The sequence below is a fragment of the Triticum dicoccoides genome, chromosome 4A (assembly GCF_002162155.2).
Source record: "Triticum dicoccoides isolate Atlit2015 ecotype Zavitan chromosome 4A, WEW_v2.0, whole genome shotgun sequence".
NCBI lineage: Eukaryota > Viridiplantae > Streptophyta > Magnoliopsida > Poales > Poaceae > Triticum > Triticum dicoccoides.
The window spans coordinates 98,425,153-98,448,509 of record NC_041386.1 but is presented as its reverse complement, the minus strand read 5'-3'; the positions used below and the strand labels follow the sequence as shown (position 1 = coordinate 98,448,509).

Here is a 23,357-nt window from a genome sequence, read left to right as displayed (position 1 = left end):
ACGTTCTTATAATTCTTTACAAAGGGAGTACTAATTAGTTTACGCTTTACTTTTCAAGATCAGCTCTAGTTCCTAAAATACCAGGCTGGAGTTCTTTGTCCTATCAGGTACTCCATACATAAATAAATATAAGAGCCGTTTAGATCACTAAAATAGTGATCTAAACCCTCTTATATTTCTTTACAACAGGAGTACTAATTAGTTTAGGTTTTACTGTTCAAGATCAGCTCTGGTTCCTAAAATACCAAGCTAAAGAAAACCAAGAGATCCGAGCACATGAGACAGTTGCAATTCTCACTACCAACTTATTTTGATGTTTCAACATTCCTGAATATATTTTACATTACATGAATGGCTTAAATATCCTATCCGATGTATAATTTTTCCCAGTACCTACAAGAATCATAGTGGTCACCGTATAATCTCAAGTTTACATCCCCATTATGTCTACCATCTGTAACTTGGTACCTCCTAACATAGGCGAGCTCTTTTTGCCGACTCTGTTTGCAATTTATGATATAATCAGCAACTAACACTTCTGCGCAGACCTAGATCATCTTGAGGGTTTTGAAGGCAACTTCTTTACCAGGCTGGTGTCACCGGTTACCAAGAATCGAGCACCTTTCACTAGCTCCTCCTTGATCATAAAAAGGAGAGCAGAAGCAAAAACACTCTGTACAATTTTTGTGCCCATTCCTTTATAAAGCCCTGACAGGCCTTCATAATGCATCATTTTTGTGATTGCATCAAACGTGCCTGAAAGAAGGATATCACAGAATGACATATTTTATAGGAAAGTAAGTAACAACAGGAAATAGTAATCGGAAGAGAAGTAGAGGCTTGCTGGAAGAAATAGGAACTGACACACAGTACTGACTCAAAATTGAAAGAAAAAAAATGAATGATGCCCGATCATGTACCTTTGTAGCGATGCCTCTTGTCATCATCGATCATTTGCTTCGCCTGAAGTCTTGCCTGCAGCATAAACATGGTTCAGTTCAATATACATGCACAAATATGCAGCGGAAAAGTTGCACTTATATCTGCTGCACCAAATAATCACCTTCACAACTAGAAGAGGATATGTAACAAGAGTTGCACCCAGTTTTGCAACAGCTCCGAGAAGAAAAACCTGAGCATGTGTTTTCATGAACGAGGTTAGCTGTTACGAATTTCCGTAACATAGTTAACTAACAAAGAGATGCTAGTATTAGAGCAGCACATCAAAATGCCAAAGTGCTTTCAACAAATCTTGTTCTCTTTTTATAGACTAGATATATATCATGAATGAACAAACTTTCAGGTATTCAGAAGTAATAGGTCCAGGACCGTCAGGCCCCAGCAACAGACCTCCTAATAATCACTAAAAATAATTCACCAGAAAAGCTATAGCTTACTTCAATAGCAGTCAGTCCCTGAGCCCCCTTAAAATTAGAGGCACGTCTCTTCTTCAGCTTCTTAAGAAGAGTCTCGTACAGCATGAACTGAATTGCGGGATTGCTGACCTAGTAGCAGGTAAAGCTTGGTGAACAACCCTTGTAAGACCACTGAGCAAAAGAAAGTGCGAAAAACAGAGACTTATACCATAATAAGAGCTGGAATAACCCCTTTCCAGAAGCCAAACACTCCAGCTTCCTTGTAAAGATCCTGAATCTGCAGATAGACTAAGTCAATCAACCATACTCCAAACTAGTTCATAACTGTAGCAGTTGAGAGCGGCTTTGAATTAAGATAACGTGTGAAATAACAGCCTTACATAATAAATAAATAAAAGACAACAACAAAAAGAAACATGAATTTGTTATGTGCCTTCATAAAGTAACATAATTGAACATTTACAAGATTCAAAGAGTTGGCTCAGACGATGTGCCTCTTATTGAGAATACAAACCATATACACTTTGTTGTACGATACATGCAGCAACATAGCAATGATGTGAAGAATATATCATGTATCATTTTAGTGCTTACTGTTCAGCTAGTGAATCCTGACACCCTGTGGAACCAGGAACCTGATACTTATAAACAATTTAAGGCATTACCAATTCTCACCAGCTGGACGCCTTCAAATAAAGGGCGGAGAAAGGGTGAATTTATCAGTTTGAAATCTTAGTGATTATAAGGATATATGTGCCTTGTTACCAGATGATAACCTTATAGGCTTCTAGCTGATGCCAAAGGTTGTGACTTAGGAAGAAATGACATACTAATGAATTATAATAAAAGAAACGTGGATGTACACGAACAATCTGTTACAAGGTAAACATTCATATCCACGTAAATCCTTAAACAGATATTCAAGATGCAAAATAAATAGTACTCCCTCCGTCCCGAAATATGTGCCGCTGACGGAGGGAGTACTATTTATTTTGCATCTTGAATAGAGTTGGAGTAGCACCGATTGAAGAGAAGCTTGTCCAACATTGTCTGAGATGGTTTGGGTATATTCAGCGCAGGCCTCGAGAAGCTCCAGTGCATAGCGGAAGGCTAAGGTGTGCTGATAATGTCAAGAGAGGTTGGGGTAGACCACCAAGTTTGACATGGGAGGAGTCCGTAAAGAGAGATCTGAAGGACTGGAATATCACCAAAGAACTGACCATGGACATGGGTGTGTGGAAGCTAGCTATCCATGTGCCAGAACCATGAGTTGGTTGCGAGATCTTTTGGGTTTTTCAGCTCAAGCCTACCCCAACTTGTTTGGGACTAAAGGCTTTGTTGCTTTTTTTTTGACAGAGGGAGTACTTAATAGTAACAGAGTCCAGTCACAACCTTATAATCCCACAAACTACTTAATAGTAGTGTCACCTTTTCCCAACATGGGTAAGAACAGACATTAATCAGACATGTAGTAATCAGCAAAATGTAATTGCATCAATAGTGTCTTATCCTAGAGGGAGAATGATCAGAGATACGTACAACATTGATAGTTTTATGAGGGACGTTTTCCACTGGGGCAGGTTGTAGGGCCTTATCAAGAGCAGATGTCAAACCCTGATCCTGAGGGCCTTGCTGTTTGTTTGCCTTTCTGTGAGTCTGCAGATAATAATAAATTAGTATTCAGGATATCAAATGATTTCCACTAAAGTCAGTTGACTGGGAAACACTGCTCCGAGAAACTGGCATTTCCTTACTTGCATTCGTGTGACAACAACCCAAATTGGGTTCGTGAGAAGTACATTAACGCATCTGCAAAAAGCAAATGTGCAGATTTGGAATCAAAAGCACAAAAAGCTCATCATCATAGCCGCAACCTTTTAGAACACACAGTACTATGAGCTTACAGTAATTAAGTCCAGGAAAAGACAATGCGAAAGCATGAGGTCAACGATAGATGCACAAGTAATTCGAATTACCCAGAAAGTGCAGCGACAGTGAGTGATTGGAACATCCCGACGGATCCATCCCCAATTCCTCTAATGGATCGCCGAAGGGATGCTGCCTCCGCCCTGCTCCGGAATATTTGGTAGAAGAAGTAGTAGACACCCTAATAGCACATCAATTTGATGCAGAAGCGTGTAAAGCATCTCCTCAAAACCAAGGCAGGACTTATTCATAAGAGGAAGAAAAACAAGGCAGGCAGGTCGTCGGTGAATCGAGCAAGCAGCGAGCGAACCTGAGACGCGGCGGTGCCGACGAGCGAGGGCGCCAGGCCGCCGTAGAGCCGCTCCCACCCCTCGTTCTGCACCACCTACTACAGCAGAAGAGGAGATCACGGAAGCATTAGAGTCGGATCAGGGCAGATTACGCGTCAGCCCGGACGAAGAGGAGAAGGGGGTCGGGGGGAGGAGGAGGACCAGGCACAACTGGCGGACGGCGCTGTCCTTGAACGCCGGCTTGGAGGGGTCCCGCTCCGTCTGCTGCCGCGCGTTCACCTGCCGCGGAAACCCTTCCCCGTTCAGCACGCGGAAGCAACAACAACAAAGGGCGAGCTAGCGAGCGAGCAATCTGGGGCGCGGGGAGGCGGGACGTACGGTCTGGAGGGGGTAGGTGAGGAGCTGGGCGACGATCCCGCCGCCGGCGCCGGCGAGGCCGTTGATCAGCGCGTCCGACATCTCCACCCCGCCACCCCGGTGGATCGCCGCCGCGGCGTGGTGGGCGTCCCGAAGACCCCCCGCCGCCTCGGCCGCCGGTTGCTTGCCGGGCGTCGCTGGATTGCTGCCGTGGGAGTGGGAGAGACGGAGGAGGCGTGGTCTCCCCGGTTCGGTCCCGTGCTTTACTGGTACTGCCCTGCTTCCCCTTCAAGTTCAGACGTCTGCATACTGTAGTACTGCTACTCGTCAGCTCGTGTCCCTCCGCCCACCTTTTAGTACACGTTTTTTAAACCAAAAATATATATATCCGGGCTTCGTTTTAGTTTTTTCTTTTTGCTTATTCAATTCGATTTAGGTTTCGTTCCGGTTAATTTGAGTTGATTGATGGGGAGTGGCGAGAGGAGTTCGCGCTTTGCACGAGGAGGATATCTCACGCCTTGGCATCTTGCCAGGAAAGCGCAGTTTGTACATTTCACAAGTGAAGGCCGGACAGCGATGCTTTGCTTTGTTTACCACGCCAACAGCCCAACACACAGTCAGATGTTTGATGTTTGTTTCGTCGGCTTCCATTCAGGCATGGATGCCCGAATATACTGCTTCAGTTGACTTTTTTTTTCTGTCGCCCTGAGTGCATCGTTAGATGAGGTGCTGACCAGCCACAGTGGAAGTAAGTTCAACAGTAACATCAAGTCCAATTCAGCCATTTTGTTTATGTGATAATGAGTTAATGATAAGAGAGGTGATTTTAGTAACTTAGCTATTACTGTAACATCACATGTCCCAATGCAATATGAGTCTATAACCTAATAATTGAAGCTTTGCATAACACCACACTTATGTTACTACCCACTACTCAGCGATATGTGTATGTTACTAGTGTATGTTACTCTCCATTGTGGCTAGTCTAAGCATATTAGACCTCCTCCAATGCATTGATGCTAAGGTGAGGTGTTAAGTGCATTAATTGTCTTAGCAACTAAGACTGCTCACAGTGGGGAGTAACATAGAATAGTAACTTACCGATGTTACTAGTCTATGTTACTACCTCCATAGTGGGTAGTAACAAATGAGTGGTATCATGAAAGAGTTCATTTATCAGGTTATAGACTCATTATGCCTTGAAATGTGTGACATTACAGTAACTACCTAAGTTACCACAAGCCCCTCTCACCTCATTAATTAACTGCCACATAAGCAATTTTGTATTGAAATATGTGATGTTACTAGTTAAGTTACTCCCATTGTGACTAGTCTAATGTCCCCAATGCATGGGTGTTTAGCTTTTGTTGCTAAGCTTGCTTTATTTAATTTTTTATCAACAAAACTCCTTCATGCATTGGTCGGTAGGTATTTTGCATAGGTTCACGTGCTTAGAACCGTTTCCTCATGGAGTCATCATAATGCTCTCTCTCCTTTTTAATAGATTTGCCACATCATTTTTTTGCTTACGTGGCACCCTTAGCACCCGTACACGGTGGAGCACCGGGAGAGGCCCCCAATGCATACGTCCATTTTGCATCATGCTTTTATATCGATATTTATTGCATTATAGGCTGTTATTACACATTATGTCACAATACTTATGCATATTCTCTCTTATTTTACAAGGTTTACATAAAGAGGGAGAATGCCGGCAGTTGGGATTCTGGGCTGGAAAAGGAGCAAATATTAGAGACCTATTCTGCACAGCTCCAAAAGTCCTGAAACTTCACGGAAGTCATTTTCGGAATATATAAAAAATACTGAGCACAAGAAGTTCCGGAGGGGGGTCACACCCTGCCCACGAGGGTGGGGGCGCGCCCGCCGCCACGAGGCGGAACCTTGGCGGAACCAATCTAGGGCTCTGGCGGAGCTGTTCTGCCAGGGAAACTTTCCTCCGGAAGGAGGAAATCATCGCCATCATCATCACCAACGATCCTCTCATCGGGAGGGGGTCAATCTCCATCAACATCTTCACCAGCACCATCTCCTCTCAAACCCTAGTTCATCTCTTGTATCCAATTCTTGTCTTTAAGTCCGGAATTGGTACCTATGGGTTGCTAGTAGTGTTAATTACTCCTTGTAGTTGATGCTAGTTGGTTTATTTGGTGGAAGATCATATGTTCAGATCCTATATGTATATTAATCCCCTCTGATTATGAACATTAATATACTTTGTGAGTAGTTACGTTTGTTCCTGAGGACATGAGAGAAGTCTTCCTATTAGTAGTCATGTGAATTTGGTATTCGTTCGATATTTTGATGAGATGTATGTTGTCTCTCCTCTAGTGGTGTTATGTGAACGTCGACTACATGACACTTCACCATTATTTGGGCCTAGAGGAAGGCATTGGGAAGTAATAGGTAGATGATGTGTTGCTAGAGTGACAGAAGCTTAAACCCTAGTTTATGCATTGCTTCGTAAGGGGCTGATTTGGATCCATATGTTTCATGCTATGGTTAGGTTTACCTTAATACTTTTGTTGCAGTTGCGGATGCTTGCAATAGAGGTTAATCATAAGTGGGATGCTTGTCCAAGTAAGGATAGTATCCAAGCACCGGTCCACCCACATATCAGATTATCAAAGTACCGAACGCGAACCATATGATCGTGATGAAAACTAGCTTGATGATATTCGTCCTCGGGAGCGCTTTTCTCTATATAAGAGTTTGTCCAGGCTTGTCCTTTGCTACAAAAAGGATTGGGCCACCTTGCTGCACTTTATTTACTTTTGTTACTTGTTGCTCGTTACCAATTATCTTATCACAAAAGTATCTGTTACCTATAATTTCAGTGCTTGCAGAGAATACCTTGCTGAAAACCGCTTATCATTTCCTTCTGCTCCTCGTTGGGTTCGACACTCTTACTTATCGAAAGGACTACCATAGATCCCCTATACTTGTGGGTCATCAAGACTCTTTTCTGGCATCGTTGCCGGGGAGTGAAGCACCTTTGGTAGGTGGCATTTGGTAAGGAAAAATTTATATAGTGTGCTGAAATTTACTGTCACTTGTTACTATGGAAAGTTATCCTCTGAGGGGCTTGTTTGGGGTATCTTCACCCCGACCAGTAGAGCAAAGAGTTGCTCCTCAACCTATTGAACCTACTGAAAATGAAAATGTCTACTTTGAGATTCCTTCGGGTATGATAGAAAAAATGCTAGCTAATCCTTTTGCAGGAGACGGGACAATGCATCCTGATGAGCACCTAATATATGTGGATGAAGTTTGTGGATTATTTAAGCTTGCAGGTGTGCCCGATGATGTTGTTAAGAAGAAGGTCTTCCCTTTATCTTTGAAGGGAGATGCATTGACATGGTATAGGCTATGTGATGATATGGGATCATGGAACTACAAACGATTGGAATTGGAATTTCATCAGAAGTTTTATCCTATGCATCTTATTCATCGTGATCGCAATTATATATATAATTTTTGGCCTCGCGAAGGAGAAAGCATCGCTCAAGCTTGGGGGAGCTTAAATCAATGTTATATTCATGCCCCAATCATGAGCTTCCAAGAGAAATAATTATTCAAAATTTATATGCTCGGCTTTCTGATAATAATCGCACCATGCTCGATACTTCTTGTGCTGGCTCTTTTATGATGAAGACTATTGAATTCAAATGGGATTTATTGGAAAGAATTAAACGCAACTCTGAAGATTGGGACCTCGACGAAGGTAAGGAGTCAGTTATGACACCTAAGTTTGATTGTGTTAAATCTTTTATGGATACCGATGTTTTCCGTAAATTTAGCACTAAATATGGACTTGACTCTGAAATAGTAGCTTCTTTCTGTGAATCTTTTGCTACTCATGTTGATCTCCCTAGGGAGAAGTGGTTTAAATATCATCCTCCCATAGAAGTAAAAGTAGCTGCACCTATTAAAGTTGAAGAAAAGACTGTCAAATGATCCTATTGTTCCTATTGCTTATGCTGAGAAACCACATTTTCCTGTTAGGATAAAAGATCATGCTAAAGCTTCAACTGTGGTTCGTAAAAGCAATATTCCTAACTTATACACCTCCTGAGCAAATTAAAGTTGAACCTAATATTGCTATTGTTAAATATCTCTTGTCTGATAATATTGATGGGCATGTTATTCATTTCTGTGATGAAACTGCTAGAATTGATAAGCCTTGTGCTAAAGATAAACATAGACATGTGGTAGGCATGCCTGTTATTTCTGTTAAAATAGGAGATCATTGTTATCATGGCTTATGTGATATGGGTGCCAGTGCTAGGGCTATACCTCATGACTTATACAAAGAAATTATGCATGATATTGCACCGGCTGAGCTAGAAGATATTGATGTCACAATTAAACTTGCCAATAGAGATACTATTGCACCAATTGGAATTGTTAGAGATGTTGAAGTCTTGTGTGGGAAAACTAAATATCCTGCTGATTTTCTTGTTCTTGGTTCCCCACAAGATAGCTTTTGTCCCATTATATTTGGTAGACCCTTCTTGAACACAGTTAATGCTAAGATAGATTGCGAAAAGGATGTTGTTACTATTGGTTTAGGTGATATGTCTCATGAATTTAATTTCTCTAAATTTCGTAGACAACACCGTGAAGAGGAATTGCCTACTAAAGATGAAATTATTGGTCTTGCTTCTATTGCCGTGCCTCCTAGTGATCCTTTAGAACAATATCTGCTAGACCATGAAAATGATATGTTTATGAATGAAAGAAGGGAAATAGATGAAGTGTTCTTTAAACAGGAACCCATCCTGAAACACAATTTGCCTGTCGAAATCCTAGTGGATCCTCCTCCACCCAAGGGTGATCCCGTGTTTGAGCTCAAACCGTTACCTGATACTCTTAAATATGCTTATCTTGATGAGAAAAAGATATATCCTGTTATTATTAGTGCTAACCTTTCAGAGCATGAAGAAGAGAGATTATTGAAAACTCTTGAAGAAGCACCGTGCTGCTATTGGATATACTCTTGATGATCTTAAGGGCATTAGTCCCACAGTATGTCAACACAAAATAAATTTGGAGAAAGATACCAAACTAGTTCGTGATCACCAACGACGTCTGAATCCTAAGATGAAAGAAGTGGTAAGAAAGGAAATACTAAAGCTCCTTGAGGTAGGTCTAATTTATCCCATTGCTGATAGTCAGTGGGTAAGTCATGTCCAGTGTGTCCCTAAAAAGGGAGGTATTACTGTCGTTCCTAATGATAAAGATGAATTGATTCCGCAAAGAACTATTACAGGTTATAGGATGGTAATTGATTTCCGCAAATTAAACAAGGCTACTAAAAAGATCATTACCCTTACCTTTTATTGATCAAATGCTATAAAGATTATCCAAACATACACATTTTTGCTTTCTAGATGGTTATTCTGGTTTCTCTCAAATACCCGTGTCAGATGATGATCAATCTAAGACCACTTTTACTTGCCCGTTCGGTACTTTTGCTTATAGATGTATGCCTTTGGTTTATGTAATGCACCTGCTACCTTCCAAAGATGCATGATGGCTATATTCTCTGACTTTTGTGAAAAGATTTGTGAGGTTTTCATGGACGATTTCTCCGTTTATGGATCCTCTTTTGATGATTGCTTAAGCAACCTTGATTTGAGTTTTGCAGAGATGTGAAGAAACTAACCTTGTATTGAATTGGGAGAAGTGCCACTTTATGGTTAATGAAGGTATTGTCTTGGGGCATAAAGTTTCTGAAAGAGGTATTGAAGTTGATAAAGCTAAGGTTGATGCTATTGAAAAGATGCCATGTCCCAAGGACATCAAAGGTATAAGAGGTTTCCTTGGTCACACCGGTTTAAATAGGAGGTTCATTAAGGACTTCTCAAAAATTTCTCGGCCTCTGACTAATTTATTACAAAAATATATACCATTTGTTTTTGATGATGATTGCGTAGAAGCATTCGAAATACTTAAGAAAGCATTGATCTCTGCACCTATTGTTCAGCCACCTGATTGGAATTTACCTTTTGAAATTATGTGTGATGCTAGTGATTATGTTGTAGGTGATGTTCTAGGGAAAAGAGTTGATAAGAAATTAAATGTTATTCAATATGCTAGTAAAACTCTAGACAATGCACAGAGAAATTATGCTACAACTGAAAAAGAATTCTTAGTAGTTGTATTTGCTTGTGATAAGTTCAGACCTTATATTGTTGATTCTAAAGTAACTATTCACACGGATCATGCTGCTATTAAATATCTTATGGAAAAGAAAGATGCTAAACCTAGACTTATTAGATGGGTTCTCTTGCTACAAGAATTTGATTTGCATATTATTGATAGAAAGGGAGCTGAGAACCCCGTTGCAGAAAACTTGTCTAGGCTAGAGAATGTTCTTGATGACCCACTACCTATTGATGATAGTTTTCCTGATGAACAACTAAATGTCATAAATGCTTCTCACACTGCTCCATGGTATGTTGATTATGCTAATTACATTGTTGCTAAATTTATACCACCTAGTTTCACATACCAGCAAAAGAAAAAGTTTTTCTATGATTTAAGACATTACTTCTGGGATGATCCACATCTTTATAAAGAAGGAGTAGATGGTGTTATTAGACATTGTGTACCTGAGCATGAACAAGAACAGATCCTACGCAAGTGTCACTCCGAGGCTTATGGAGGACACCATGCTGGAGATAGAACTGCACACAAGGTATTGCAATCCGGTTTTTATTGGCCTACTCTCTTCAAGGATGCCCGTAAGTTTGTTGTATCTTGTGATGAATGTTAAAGAATTGGTAATATTAGTAGACGTCAAGAAATGCCTATGAATTATTCACTTGTTATTGAACCATTTGATGTTTGGGGCTTTGATTATATGGGACCGTTTCCTTCCTCTAATGGGTATACACATATTTTAGTTGTTGTGGATTACGTTACTAAGTGGGTAGAAGCTATTCCAGCTAGTAGTGTTGATCATAACACCTCTTTTAAGATGCTTAAAGAAGTTATTTTTCCAAGGTTTGGAGTCCCTAGATATTTAATGACTGCTGGTGGTTCACATTTTATTCATGGTGTTTTCCGTAAAATGCTTGCTAAATATGATGTTAATCATAGAATTGCATCTCCTTATCACCCACAGTCTAGTGGTCAAGTAGAATTGAGCAATAGAGAACTCAAATCAATTTTGCAAAATACTGTTAATAGATCTAGAAAGAATTGGTCCAAGAAACTTGATGATGCATTATGGGCCTATAGAACTGCATATAAAAATCCTATGGGTATGTCTCCATATAAAATGGTTTATGGAAAAGCATGTCACTGATACGTCTCCAACATATCTATAATGTTTGATTGCTCCATGCTATATTATCTACTGTTTTGGACATTATTGGGCTTTATTACCCACTTTTATATTATTTTTGGGACTAACCTACTAACCGGAGGCCCAGCCCAGAATTGTTGTTTTTTTTGCCTATTTTAGGGTTTCGAAGAAAAGGAATATCAAACGGAGTCCAAGCGGAATGAAACCTTCGGGAACGTGATTTTCTCAACGAACAAGACCCGAGAGACTTGGACCCTACGTCAAGAAACAAAAGAGGAGGCCACGAGGTAGGGGGGTGCGCCTACCCCCCCCAGGCGCACCCTCCACCCTCGTGGGCCCCCTATTGCTCCACCGACGTACTCCTTCCTCCTATATATACCTACGTACCCCCAAAATATCAGATACGGAGCCAAAACCCTAATTCCACCATCGCAACTTTCTGTATCCACGAGATCCCATCTTGGGGCCTGTTCCAGAGCTTCGCCGGAGGGGGCATCGATCACGGAGGGCTTCTACATCATCACCATAGCCCCTCCGATGAAGTGTGAGTAGTTCACCTCAGACCTACGGGTCCATAGTTATTAGCTAGATGGCTTCTTCTCTCTTTTTGGATCTCAATACAATGTTCTCCCCCTATCTTGTGGAGATCTATTCGATGTAATCTTCTTTTTGCGGTGTGTTTGTTGAGAACGATGAATTGTGGGTTTATCATCAAGTCTATCTATGAACAATATTTGAATCTTCTCTGAATTCTTTTATGTATGATTGGTTATCTTTGCAAGTCTCTTCGAATTATCAGTTTGGTTTGGCCTACTAGATTGATCTTTCTTGCAATGGGAGAGGTGCTTAGCTTTGGGTTCAATCTTGCGGTGTCCTTTCCCAGTGACAGTAGGGGCAGCAAGGCACGTATTGTATTGTTGCCATCGAGGATAACAAGATGGGGTTTTCATCATATTGCATGAGTTTATCCCTCTACATCATGTCATCTTGCTTAAGGCGTTACTCTGTTTTCATTAACTTAATACTCTAGATGCATGCTGGATAGTGGTCGATGAGTGGAGTAATAGTAGTAGATGCAGGCAGGAGTCGGTCTACTTGTCTCGGACGTGATGCCTATATACATGATCATACCTAGATATTCTCATAACTATGCTCAATTCTGTCAATTGCTCAATAGTAATTTGTTCACCCACCGTAGAATACTTATGCTCTTGAGAGAAGCCTGATAACCCACAAGTATAGGGGATGACAACAGTTTTCAAGGGTAGAGTATTCAACCCAAATTTATTGATTCGACACAAGGGGAGCCAAAGAATACTCTCAAGTATTAGCAGCTAAGTTGTCAATTCAACCACACCTAGAAACTTAATATCTGCAGCAAAGTATTTAGTAGCAAAGTAATATGATAGTAGTGGTAACGGTAGCAAAAGGTAACAGTAGTAAAATTAATGTTTTTGGTATTTTGTAGTGATGATAGCAATACCAACGAAAAAGTAAATAAGCGAAGAACAATATATGAAAAGCTCGTAGGCAATGGATCGGTGATAGAGAAGTATGCCGGATGCGGTTCATCATGTAACAATCATAACCTAGGGTGACACAGAACTAGCTCCAGTTCATTGATATAATGTAGGCATGTATTCCGAATATAGTCATATGTGCTTATGGAAAAGAACTTGCATGACATCTTTTGTCCTACCCTCCCGTGGCAGCGGGGTCCTTACGGAAACTAAGGGATATTAAGGCCTCCTTTTAATAGAGAACCGAAACAAAGCATTAACACATAGTGAATAAATGAACTCCTCAAACTACGGTCATCACCGGTAAGTATCCCGATTATTGTCACTTCGGGGTTAACAGATCATAACATATAACAGGTGACTATAGACTTGCAAGATAGGATCAAGACCACTCATATATTGATGAAAACATAATAGGTTCAGATCTGAAATCATGGCACTTGGGCCCTAGTGACAAGCATTAAGCATAGCAAAGTCATAGCAACATCAATCTTAGAACATAGTGGACACTAGGGATCAAACCCTAACAAAACTAACTCGATTACATGATAGATCCCATCCAACCCATCACCGTCCAGCAAGCCTACGATGGAATTACTCACACACGGCGGTGAGCATCATGAAATTGGTGATGGAGGATGGTTGATGATGACGATGGCGATGGATTCCCCTCTCCGGAGCCCCGAACGGACTCCAGATCAGCCCTCCCGAGAGGTTTTAGGGCTTGGCGGCTGCTCCGTATCGTAAAACGCGATGATTTCTTCTCTCTGATTTTTTTCTCGCCGAAACACAATATATGGAGTTGGAGTTGGAGTCGGAGAGGCAACAGGGGGCCCACGAGGTAGGGGGGCACGCCCCCCTCCCACCCTCGTGGAGAGGTGGTGGGCCCCCTGGCCTTCATCTTTTGCAGGTATTTTTCTTATTTTCTAAAAAGTGGCTCCGTGAAGTTTCAGGCCATTTCGAGAACGTTTGCTCCTGCACATAAATAACACCATGGTAATTCTACTGAAAACAGTGTCAGTCCGGGTTAGTTCCATTCAAATCATGCAAGTTAGAGTCCAAAACAAGGGCAAAAGTGTTTGAAAACGTAGATACATTGGAGACGTATCAACTCCCCCAAGCTTAAACCTTTGCTTGTCCTCAAGCAATTCAGTTGACAAACTGAAAGTGATAAAGAAAAACTTTTACAAACTCTATTTGCTCTTGTTGTTGTAAATATGTAAAGCCAGCATTCAAGTTTTTAGCAAATATTATAACTAACCACATTCATAATAACGCATAGATCTCAAGTTTACTCATATCAATAACATAATCAACTAGCAAGCAATAATAATAAATCTCGGATGACAATGCTACCTCTTGAGCTTGAGTTGGATTTCCCCGAAGAGGAAGGGATGATGCAACAGAGTAGCGTAAGTATTTCCCTCAGTTTTTGAGAACCAAGGTATCAATCCAGTAGGAGGTCACGCTCAAGTCCCTCGTACCTGCACAAAACGATAGCTACTCGCAACCAACGCGATTAGGGGTTGTCAATCCCTTCACGGTCACTTACGAGAGTGAGATCTGATAGATATAATATTTTTGGTATTTTTGGTATAGAGATGCAAAGTGAAAAGTAAAAGGCAAAGTAAAAAAGCAAAGCAAGATTAAAGTGATGGAGATTGATATGATGAGAATAGACCCGGGGGCCATAGGATTCACTAGTGCCTTCTCTCAAGAGCATAGGTATTCTACGATGGGTGAACAAATTAATATTGAGCAATTGACATAATTGATCATAGTTATGAGAATATCTAGGCATGATCATGTATATAGGCATCACATCCGTGACAAGTAGACCGAAACGATTCTGCATCTACTACTATTACTCCACTCATCGATCGCTATCCAGCATGCATCTAGAGTATTAATAAAAAAAATTAACACTTTAAGCAAGATGGCATGATGTAGAGAGATAAATTCATGCAATATGAAATAAACCCCATCTTGTTATCCTCGATGGCAACGATGCAATACGTGCCTTGCTGCCCCTTCTGTCACTGGGAAAGGACACCGCAAAATCGAACCCAAAGCTAAGCACTTCTCCCATGGCAAGAACTACCAATCTAGTTGGCCAAACCAAACGGATAATTTGAAGAGACTTGCAAAGATAACCAATCATACATAAAATAATTCAGAGAAGATTCAAATATTATTCATAGATAGACTTGATCATAAACCCACAATTCATCGGTCTCAACAAACACACCGCAAAAGGAAGATTACATCGAATAGATCTCCACAAGAGAGGGGGAGAACTTTGTATTGAGATCCAAAAAGAGAGAAGAAGCCATCTAGCTACTAACTATGGACCCGAAGGTCTGAAGTAAACTACTCACACTTCATCGGAGAGGCTATGGTGATGTAGAAGCCCTCCATGATGACGGCCCTCTCCGGCGGAGCTCCGGAACAGGCCCCAAGATGGGATCTCGTGGATACAGAAAGTTGCAGCGGTGGAATTAGGTTTTTGGCTCCTGTTCTGATCGTTTGGGGGTACGTAGGTATATATAGGAGGAAGGAGTACGTCGGTGGAGCACCGAGGGGGGCGCGCCCTAGGGGGGTGGGCGTGCCCCCCACCCTCGTGACCGCCTCTTTGGCTGCTTGGAGTAGGGTCCAAGTCTCCTGGATCACGTTCGGTGAGAAAATCACGTTCCCGAATGTTTTATTCTGTTTGGACTCCGTTTGATATTCTGTTTCTCCGAAATACTGAAATAGGCAAAAAACAGCAATTCTGGGCTGGGCCTCCAGTTAATAGGTTAGTCCCAAAAATAATATAAAAGTGGAAAATAATGCCCAATATAGTCCAAAACAGTAGATAATATAGCATGGAGCAATCAAAAATTATAGATACGTTGGAGACGTATCAGGCATCCCCAAGCTTAATTCCTGCTCGTCCTCGAGTAGGTAAATGATAAAAAGAGAATTTTTGATGCGGAGTGCTACTTGGCGTAATTTCAATGCAAATCTGCTTAATTGTGATATGAATATTCAGATTCAAAAGATTCAAGACAAAAGTTTATATTGACATAAAAATAATAATACTTCAAGCATACTAACAAAGCAATTATGTCTTCTCAAAATAACATGGCCAAAGAAAGTTATCCCTACAAAATCATATAGTCTGGCTATGCTCTATCTTCACCACACAAAGTATTTAAATCGTGCACAACCCCGATAACAAGCCAAGCAATTGTTTCATACTCTAACTTTTTCAATCTTCACGCAATACATGAGCGTGAGCCATGGATATAGCACTATAGGTGGAATAGAATGGTGGTTGTGGAGAAGACAAAAAGGAGAAGATAGTCTCACATCAACTAGGCGTATCAACGGGCTATGGAGATGCCCATCAATAGATATCAATGTGAGTGAGTAGGGATTGCCATGCAACGGATGCACTAGAGCTATAAGTATATGAAATCTCATCAAAAGAAACTAAGTGGGTGTGCATCCAACTTGCTTGCTCACGAAGACCTAGGGCATTTTGAGGAAGCCCATCATTGGAATATACAAGCCAAGTTCTATAATGTAAAATTCCCACTAGTATATTAAAGTGATAACATGAGAGACTCTCTACTATGAAGATCATGGTGCTACTTTGAAGCACAAGTGTGGTAAAAGGATAGTAACATTGTCCCTTCTCTCTTTTTCTCTCATTTTTTTATTTATTTTTATTTGGGCCTTTTCTCCCTTTTTATGGCCTCTTTTCTTTCTCTTTTTTGGGCTTCTTTGGCCTCTTTTATTTATTTTTCGTTCGGAGTCTCATCCCGACTTATGGGGGAATCATAGTCTCCATCATCCTTTCCTCACTGGGACAATGCTCTAATAATGATGATCATCACGCTTTTATTTTTCTTACAACTCAACAATTACAACTCGATACTTAGAACAAAATATGACTCTATATGAATGCCTCCAGCGGTGTACCGGGATATGCAATATGACAATGATGAATGTGTCATGATAAACGGAACGGTGGAAATTTGCATGGCAATATATCTCGGAATGGCTATGGAAATGCCATAATAGGTAGGTATGGTGGCTGTTTTTAGGAAGGTATATGGTGGGTGTATGATACCGGTGAAAGGTGCGCGGTATTATAGAGGCTAGCAAAGGTGGAAGGGTGAGAGTGCGTATAATCCATGGACTCAACATTAGTCATAAAGAACTCATATACTTATTGCAAAAATCTAGAAGTTATTAAAGCAAAGTATTACGTGCATGCTCCTAGGGGGATATATTGGTAGGAAAAGACCATTGCTCATCCCCGACCACCACTCATAAGGAAGACAATCAATAAATAAATCATGCTCCGACTTCATCACATAACGGTTCACCATACGCGCATGCTACGAGAATCACAAACTTCAACACAAGTATTTTTTAAATTCACAACTACTCAACTAGCATGACTCTAATATTATCACCTCCATATCTCAAAACAATTATCATGCTTCAATCTTTTCTTAGTATTCAACACACTCAAAAGAAAGTTTCACAAATCTTGAATACCAAGCATATTATTATTAAGCAAATTACCATGCTATTAAGAGACTCTCAAAATAATTTAAGTGAAGCATGAGAGATCAATAGTTTCTTTAAAACAAATCCACCACCATGCTCTAAAAGATATAAGTGAAGCACATAGAGCAAAATTATAACACTCAAAAGATATAAGTGAAGCACATAGAGCAAAATTACATAGCTCAAAAGATATAAGTGAAGCACATAGAGTATTCTATCAAATTTTAATTCATGTATGGCTCTCTCAAAAGGTGTGTACAGCAAGGATGATTGTGGCATACTAGAACACAAAGACAAAAATAATACAAGACGCTCCAAGCAAAACACATATCATGTTGGTGAATAAAAATATAGCTCCAAGTAAATTACCGATGGAAGTGGACGAAAGAGGGGATGCCTTCCCGGGCATCCCCAAGCTTTGACTTTTTGGTGTCCTTGGATTATCTTGAGGGTGCCATGGGCATCCCCAAGCTTAGGCTCTTGCCACTCCTTGTTCCATAATCCATCACAAGAATTCACCCAAAACTTGAAAACTTCACAACACAAAACTTAAAGTAGAAAACGCGTGAGCTCCGTTAGCGAAAGAAAACAAAAGACCACTTCAAGGTAATGTAATGAACTCATTATTTATTTATATTGGTGTTAAACCTACTGTATTCCAACCTCTATATGGATTATAAATTATTTTACTAGCCATAGATTCATCAAAATAAGCAAACAACACACGAAAACAGAATCTGTCAAAAACAGAACAGTCTGTAGTAATCTGTAGCTAGCGCAAGATCTAGAACCCCAAAAATTCTAAAATAAATTGCTGGACGTGAGGAATTTATCTATTAATCATCTGCAAAAATAATTAACTAAATATCTATCTTAAAATAAAAATTACAGCAGTTCTCGTGAGCGCTAAAGTTTCTATTTTTACAGCAAGTTCAACAAGACTTTCCCCAAGTCTTCCCAACGGTTCTACTTGGCACAAACACTAATTAAACACAAAAAACACAACCAAAACAGAGGCTAAATAAATTATCTATTACTAAACAGGAGCAAAAAGCAAGGAATAAAAATAAAATTGGGTTGCCTCCCAACAAGCGCTATCATTTAACGCCCCTAGCTAGGCATAAAAGCGAGGATAGATCTAGGTATTGCCATCTTTGGTAGGCAATTCTTCGATGAGGCATCTATTTCCCTTAGGAATTTCTTTCTTTCTAGTGATTATCAAACTTTTAGGCACAAGATCGAAAAATTCATTTGTAGCAATTGGTTCCTTAATGATAGCAAAAAGATTGGGATGAATACTTATAGATTTAAGATCCGCAGTTTCCTTACTAGATGTTTCACCCTTATTTTTAGGAACATACATAAGCTTGGAAATTTTAGTAGGAGGACTTGGAGTATTGTTTACGAAAGAAAAAGCGGTTCCCAAGTTTGTAATGATACCCTCAAGTTTATCAATTCTAGTAGAATCTAAGTTTATCTTCTCATTAACTATGGGTTCCTTTTCCTTAATATTTTTTGAAAGTCATTCCTACCTTAGATCCATATTGAGTAATTTGATTGTGGATCTTTTTATCTAGATTTTCAATCAATTCAATAGTAAACTTTATTTTCAATAATTTCAAGTCTTTGCACAACATGATCCAAAGTTAACATGGTTCCATTAACCAAAAGAGGTGGTGAGCCAAATAAATCTAACATAGCATTATAAGAATCAAAAGTATGGCTACCCAAGAAGTTCCCTCCGGTAATGGTATCAAGGATATATCTACACCAAGGATTAACACCTACATAAAAATTGCGGTGAAGAACTGAAGTAGATTGCTTCCTGGTAGATCTATTTTGAGCATTGCAAATTCTATACCAAGCATCTTTTAGATTTTCTCCCTCCCTTTGTTTAAAATTTAGAACTTCATTCCCGGGAGACAACGGAGAAGATATGAGGCTAGCCATGACGACAAGCAAACAAACTAGCACACGAGCAAACAAAAAGCAAGCGGGCAAAAGAGGCAAATAGAGAAGGAGGATAGAGAGAGAGGGCGAATAAAACGGCAAGGGTGAAGTGGGGGAGAGGAAAACGAGAGGCAAATGGCAAATAATGTAATGCGAGAGATAGGGATTGTGATGGGTACTTGGTATGTTGACTTTTTTGCGTAGACTCCCCCGCAATGGCGCCAGAAATTCTTCTTGCTACCTCTTGAGCTTGCGTTGGATTTCCCCGAAGAGGAAGGGATGATGCAGCAGAGTAGCGTAAGTATTTCCCTCAGTTTTTGAGAACCAAGGTATCAATCCAGTAGGAGGCCACGCTCAAGTCCCTCGTACCTGCACAAAACGATAGCTACTCGCAACCAACGCGATTAGGGGTTGTCAATCCCTTCACGGTCACTTACGAGAGTGAGATCTGATAGATATAATATTTTTGGTATTTTTGGTATAGAGATGCAAAGTGAAAAGTAAAAGGCAAAGTAAAAAGCAAAGCAAGATTTAAGTGATGGAGATTGATATGATGAGAATAGACCCGAGGGCCATAGGTTTCACTAGTGGCTTCTCTCAAGAGCATAGGTATTCTACGGTGGGTGAACAAATTACTGTTGAGCAATTGACAGAATTGAGCATAGTTATGAGAATATCTAGGCATGATCATGTATATAGGCATCACGTCCGTGACAAGTAGACTGAAACGATTCTGCATCTACTACTATTACTCCACTCATCGACCGCTATCCAGCATGCATCTAGAGTATTAAGTTAAAAATAGAGTAACGCTTTAAGCAAGATGACATGATGTAGAGAGATAAATTCATGCAATATGAAATAAACCCCATCTTGTTATCCTCGATGGCAACGATGCAATATGTGCCGCGCTGCCCCTTCTGTCACTGGGAAAGGACACCACAAGATCAAACCCAAAGCTAAGCACTTCTCCCATGGCAAGAACTACCAATCTAGTTGGCCAAACCAAACGGATAATTCGAAGAGACTTGCAAAGATAACCAATCATACATAAAAGAATTCAGAGAAGATTCAAATATTATTCATAGATAGACTTGATCATAAACCCACAATTCATCGGTCTCAACAAACACACCACAAAAGGAAGATTACATCGAATAGATCTCTACAAGAGAGGGGGAGAACTTTGTATTGAGATCCAAAAAGAGAGAAGAAGCCATCTAGCTACTAACTATGGACCCGAAGGTCTGAAGTAAACTACTCACACTTCATCGGAGAGGCTATGATGATGTGGAAGCCCTCCGTGATGACGGTCCTCTCCGGCAGAGCTCCAAACAGGCCCCAAGATGGGATCTCGTGGATACAGAAAGTTGTGGCAGTGGAATTAGGTTTTTGGCTCCTGTTCTGATCGTTTGGGGGTACATAGGTATATATAGGAGGAAGGAGTACGTCGGTGGAGCACCGAGGGGGGCGCGCCCCCCACCCTCGTGACTGCCTCTTTGACTCCTTGGAGTAGGGTCCAAGTCTCCTGGATCACGTTCGGTGAGAAAATCACGTTCCCGAAGGTTTTATTCTGTTTGGACTCCATTTGATATATTGTTTCTCCGAAATACTGAAATAGGCAAAAAATAGCAATTCTGGGCTGGGCCTCGGTTAATAGGTTAGTCCCAAAATAATATAAAAGTGGAAAATAAAGCCCAATATAGTCCAAAACAGTAGATAATATAGCATGGAGCAATCAAAAATTGTAGATACGCTGGAGACGTATCAGACAACACTTTCTCAAAACAATCATAATATGATATAACTAGATGGTATCTTGCTAGCCCTTTCTGAGACCGCAAAACATAAATGCAGAGCACCTTTGAGGACCAAGGACTGACTAGACATTGTAATTCATGGTAAAAGAGATCCAGTCAAGTCATACTCAATGTGAACTAACAGTAATGAATGCAAATGACAGCGGTGCTCTCCAACTGGTGCTTTTTAATAAGAGGATGATGACTCAGCATAAAAGTAAATAGATAGGCCCTTCACAGAGGGAAGCAGGGATTTGTAGAGGTGCCAGAGCTCGGTTTTGAAACAGAGGTGAATAATATTTTGAGCGGTATACTTTCATTGTCAACATAACAACCAAGAGATGGCGATATCTTCCATGCTACACACATTATAGGCGGTTCCCAAACAGAATGGTAAAGTTTATACTCCCCCTTCCACCAACAAGCATCAATCCATGGCTTGCTCGAAACAACGAGTGCCTCCAACTAACAAGAGTCCCTGGGGGAGTTTTGTTTGCAATTATTTTGATTTAGTTTGCATAAAGCATGGGACTGGGAATCCCGGTGACCAGCCATTTATCTCGCGAGTGAGGAGCGGAGTACACTCCTCTTGAGAATAACCCACCTAACATGGAAGATACGGACAACCCTAGTTGATACATGAGCTATTCGAGCATACAAAACATGATATTTATTTGAAGGTTTAGAGTTTGGCACATACAAATTTACTTGGAACGGCAGGTAGATACCGTATATAGGTAGGTATAGTGGACTCATGTGGAATAACTTTGGGGTTTAAGGAGTTTGGATGCACAAGCAATATTCCCGTTTAGTACAGGTGAGGGCTAGCAAAAGACTGGGAAGCGACCAGCTAGAGAGCGACAACAGTCATGAACATGCATTAAAATTAATCAACACCAAATGCTAGAATGAGTAGGATATAATATACCATGAACATAAATATCATGAAGGCTATGTTGATTTTGTTTCAACTACATACGTGAACATGTGCCAAGTAAAGTCACTTAAATCATTCAGAGGAGGATACCACCCTATCATACCACATCATAACCATTTTAATAGCATGTTGGCACGCAAGGTAAACCATTATAACTCATAGCTAATCAAGCATGGCATAAGAAACTATGGTCTCTAGTTGTCATTGCAAACATGTTTATTCATAATAGGCTGAATCAGGAACAATGAACTAATCATATTTGCAAAAACAAAAGAGGTCGAGTTCATACCAGCTTTTCTCATCTCAATAAGTTCATCATATAATCATCATTATTGCCTTTCACTTGCACGATCGAATGATGTGAATAATAATAATAATAATAATAGTGCACGTGCGTTGGACTAAGCTGGAATCTGCAAGCATTCAATAAACAGGAGAAGACAAGGCAATATGGGCTCTTTTGTCAGATCAACAATAATGCATATAAGAGCCACATCAACAATTTAATTATGGTCTTCTCCTATCGACTCCCAAGGAAAAGAAAATAAATGAAACTATTTACACGGGAAAGCTCCCAACAAGCAAAAGAAGAACATGAAATCTTTTTGGGTTTTCTTCTTTTTTAATTACTACTACAAGCATGGAAATTAAATTAATTAAAAGCTACAACTAATTTTTTGGTTTTTCTTAAGGTTTATTAAACACACAAGAAGAAAGCATAAAAAGGAAAATAAACTAGCATGGATGATACAATGAAAAAAATATGAGCACCGACATCTAGCAATGAGTGTGTGGGCATAAATGTAATGTCGGTGGGAAATACGTACTCCCCCAAGCTTAGGCTTTTGGCCTAAGTTGGTCTATGGCCACGGCTGGCCTGGCGGATATCCATAATAGTAGTTGGTGTCGTACTGAGAAGAAGAAGAGGAAGACTCCGATTGCCACTGGCTGACAATCATCTCTGGATCCCACTGGTAATTAGACTGTCGTGAAGGATCAACTTGTGGTTCTGGCTGTGGCTCCTCAGCTGGTGCAGGGTTCCAGTAGGCGTGAATAGCCTTCAACGGAACAAGGTACGTGCCTACAGATAAATCAAACAACGAAGGAGCAGGCAGGGTAATAGTCTCAGGATGGTGTTTATTAAAGAACAATTGATATTTAAGCTCTCCTCCCCTATTCTTAACAATAAAATCATGTGCCACCATACTTTTATAATCTAGATAAGCACGAGGAAGCACCTTTTCTTCCTTCTCATAATGCCTAACAGGTATGTTAAAATGTGTGGCTAGGCGTGAAGCATAGATGC

General features: G+C 40.4%; 1 protein-coding gene across 1 annotated transcript; it reads right to left on the bottom strand.

Moving 5' to 3' along the window:
• Nucleotides 1–277: 277 nt before the first annotated feature.
• Nucleotides 278–4,264, bottom strand: LOC119285210 (peroxisomal nicotinamide adenine dinucleotide carrier-like). Its single transcript, XM_037564441.1, has 11 exons — nt 3,971–4,264; nt 3,794–3,871; nt 3,613–3,687; nt 3,353–3,483; nt 3,131–3,185; nt 2,916–3,032; nt 1,585–1,653; nt 1,398–1,505; nt 1,064–1,132; nt 921–975; nt 278–756 (listed from the first exon to the last, which is right to left on the bottom strand). The coding sequence occupies exons 1-11, from the start codon at nt 4,049–4,051 to the stop codon at nt 554–556; spliced, it is 1,041 nt and encodes a 346-aa protein (XP_037420338.1). The 5' UTR covers nt 4,052–4,264; the 3' UTR covers nt 278–553.
• Nucleotides 4,265–23,357: the final 19,093 nt, after the last annotated feature.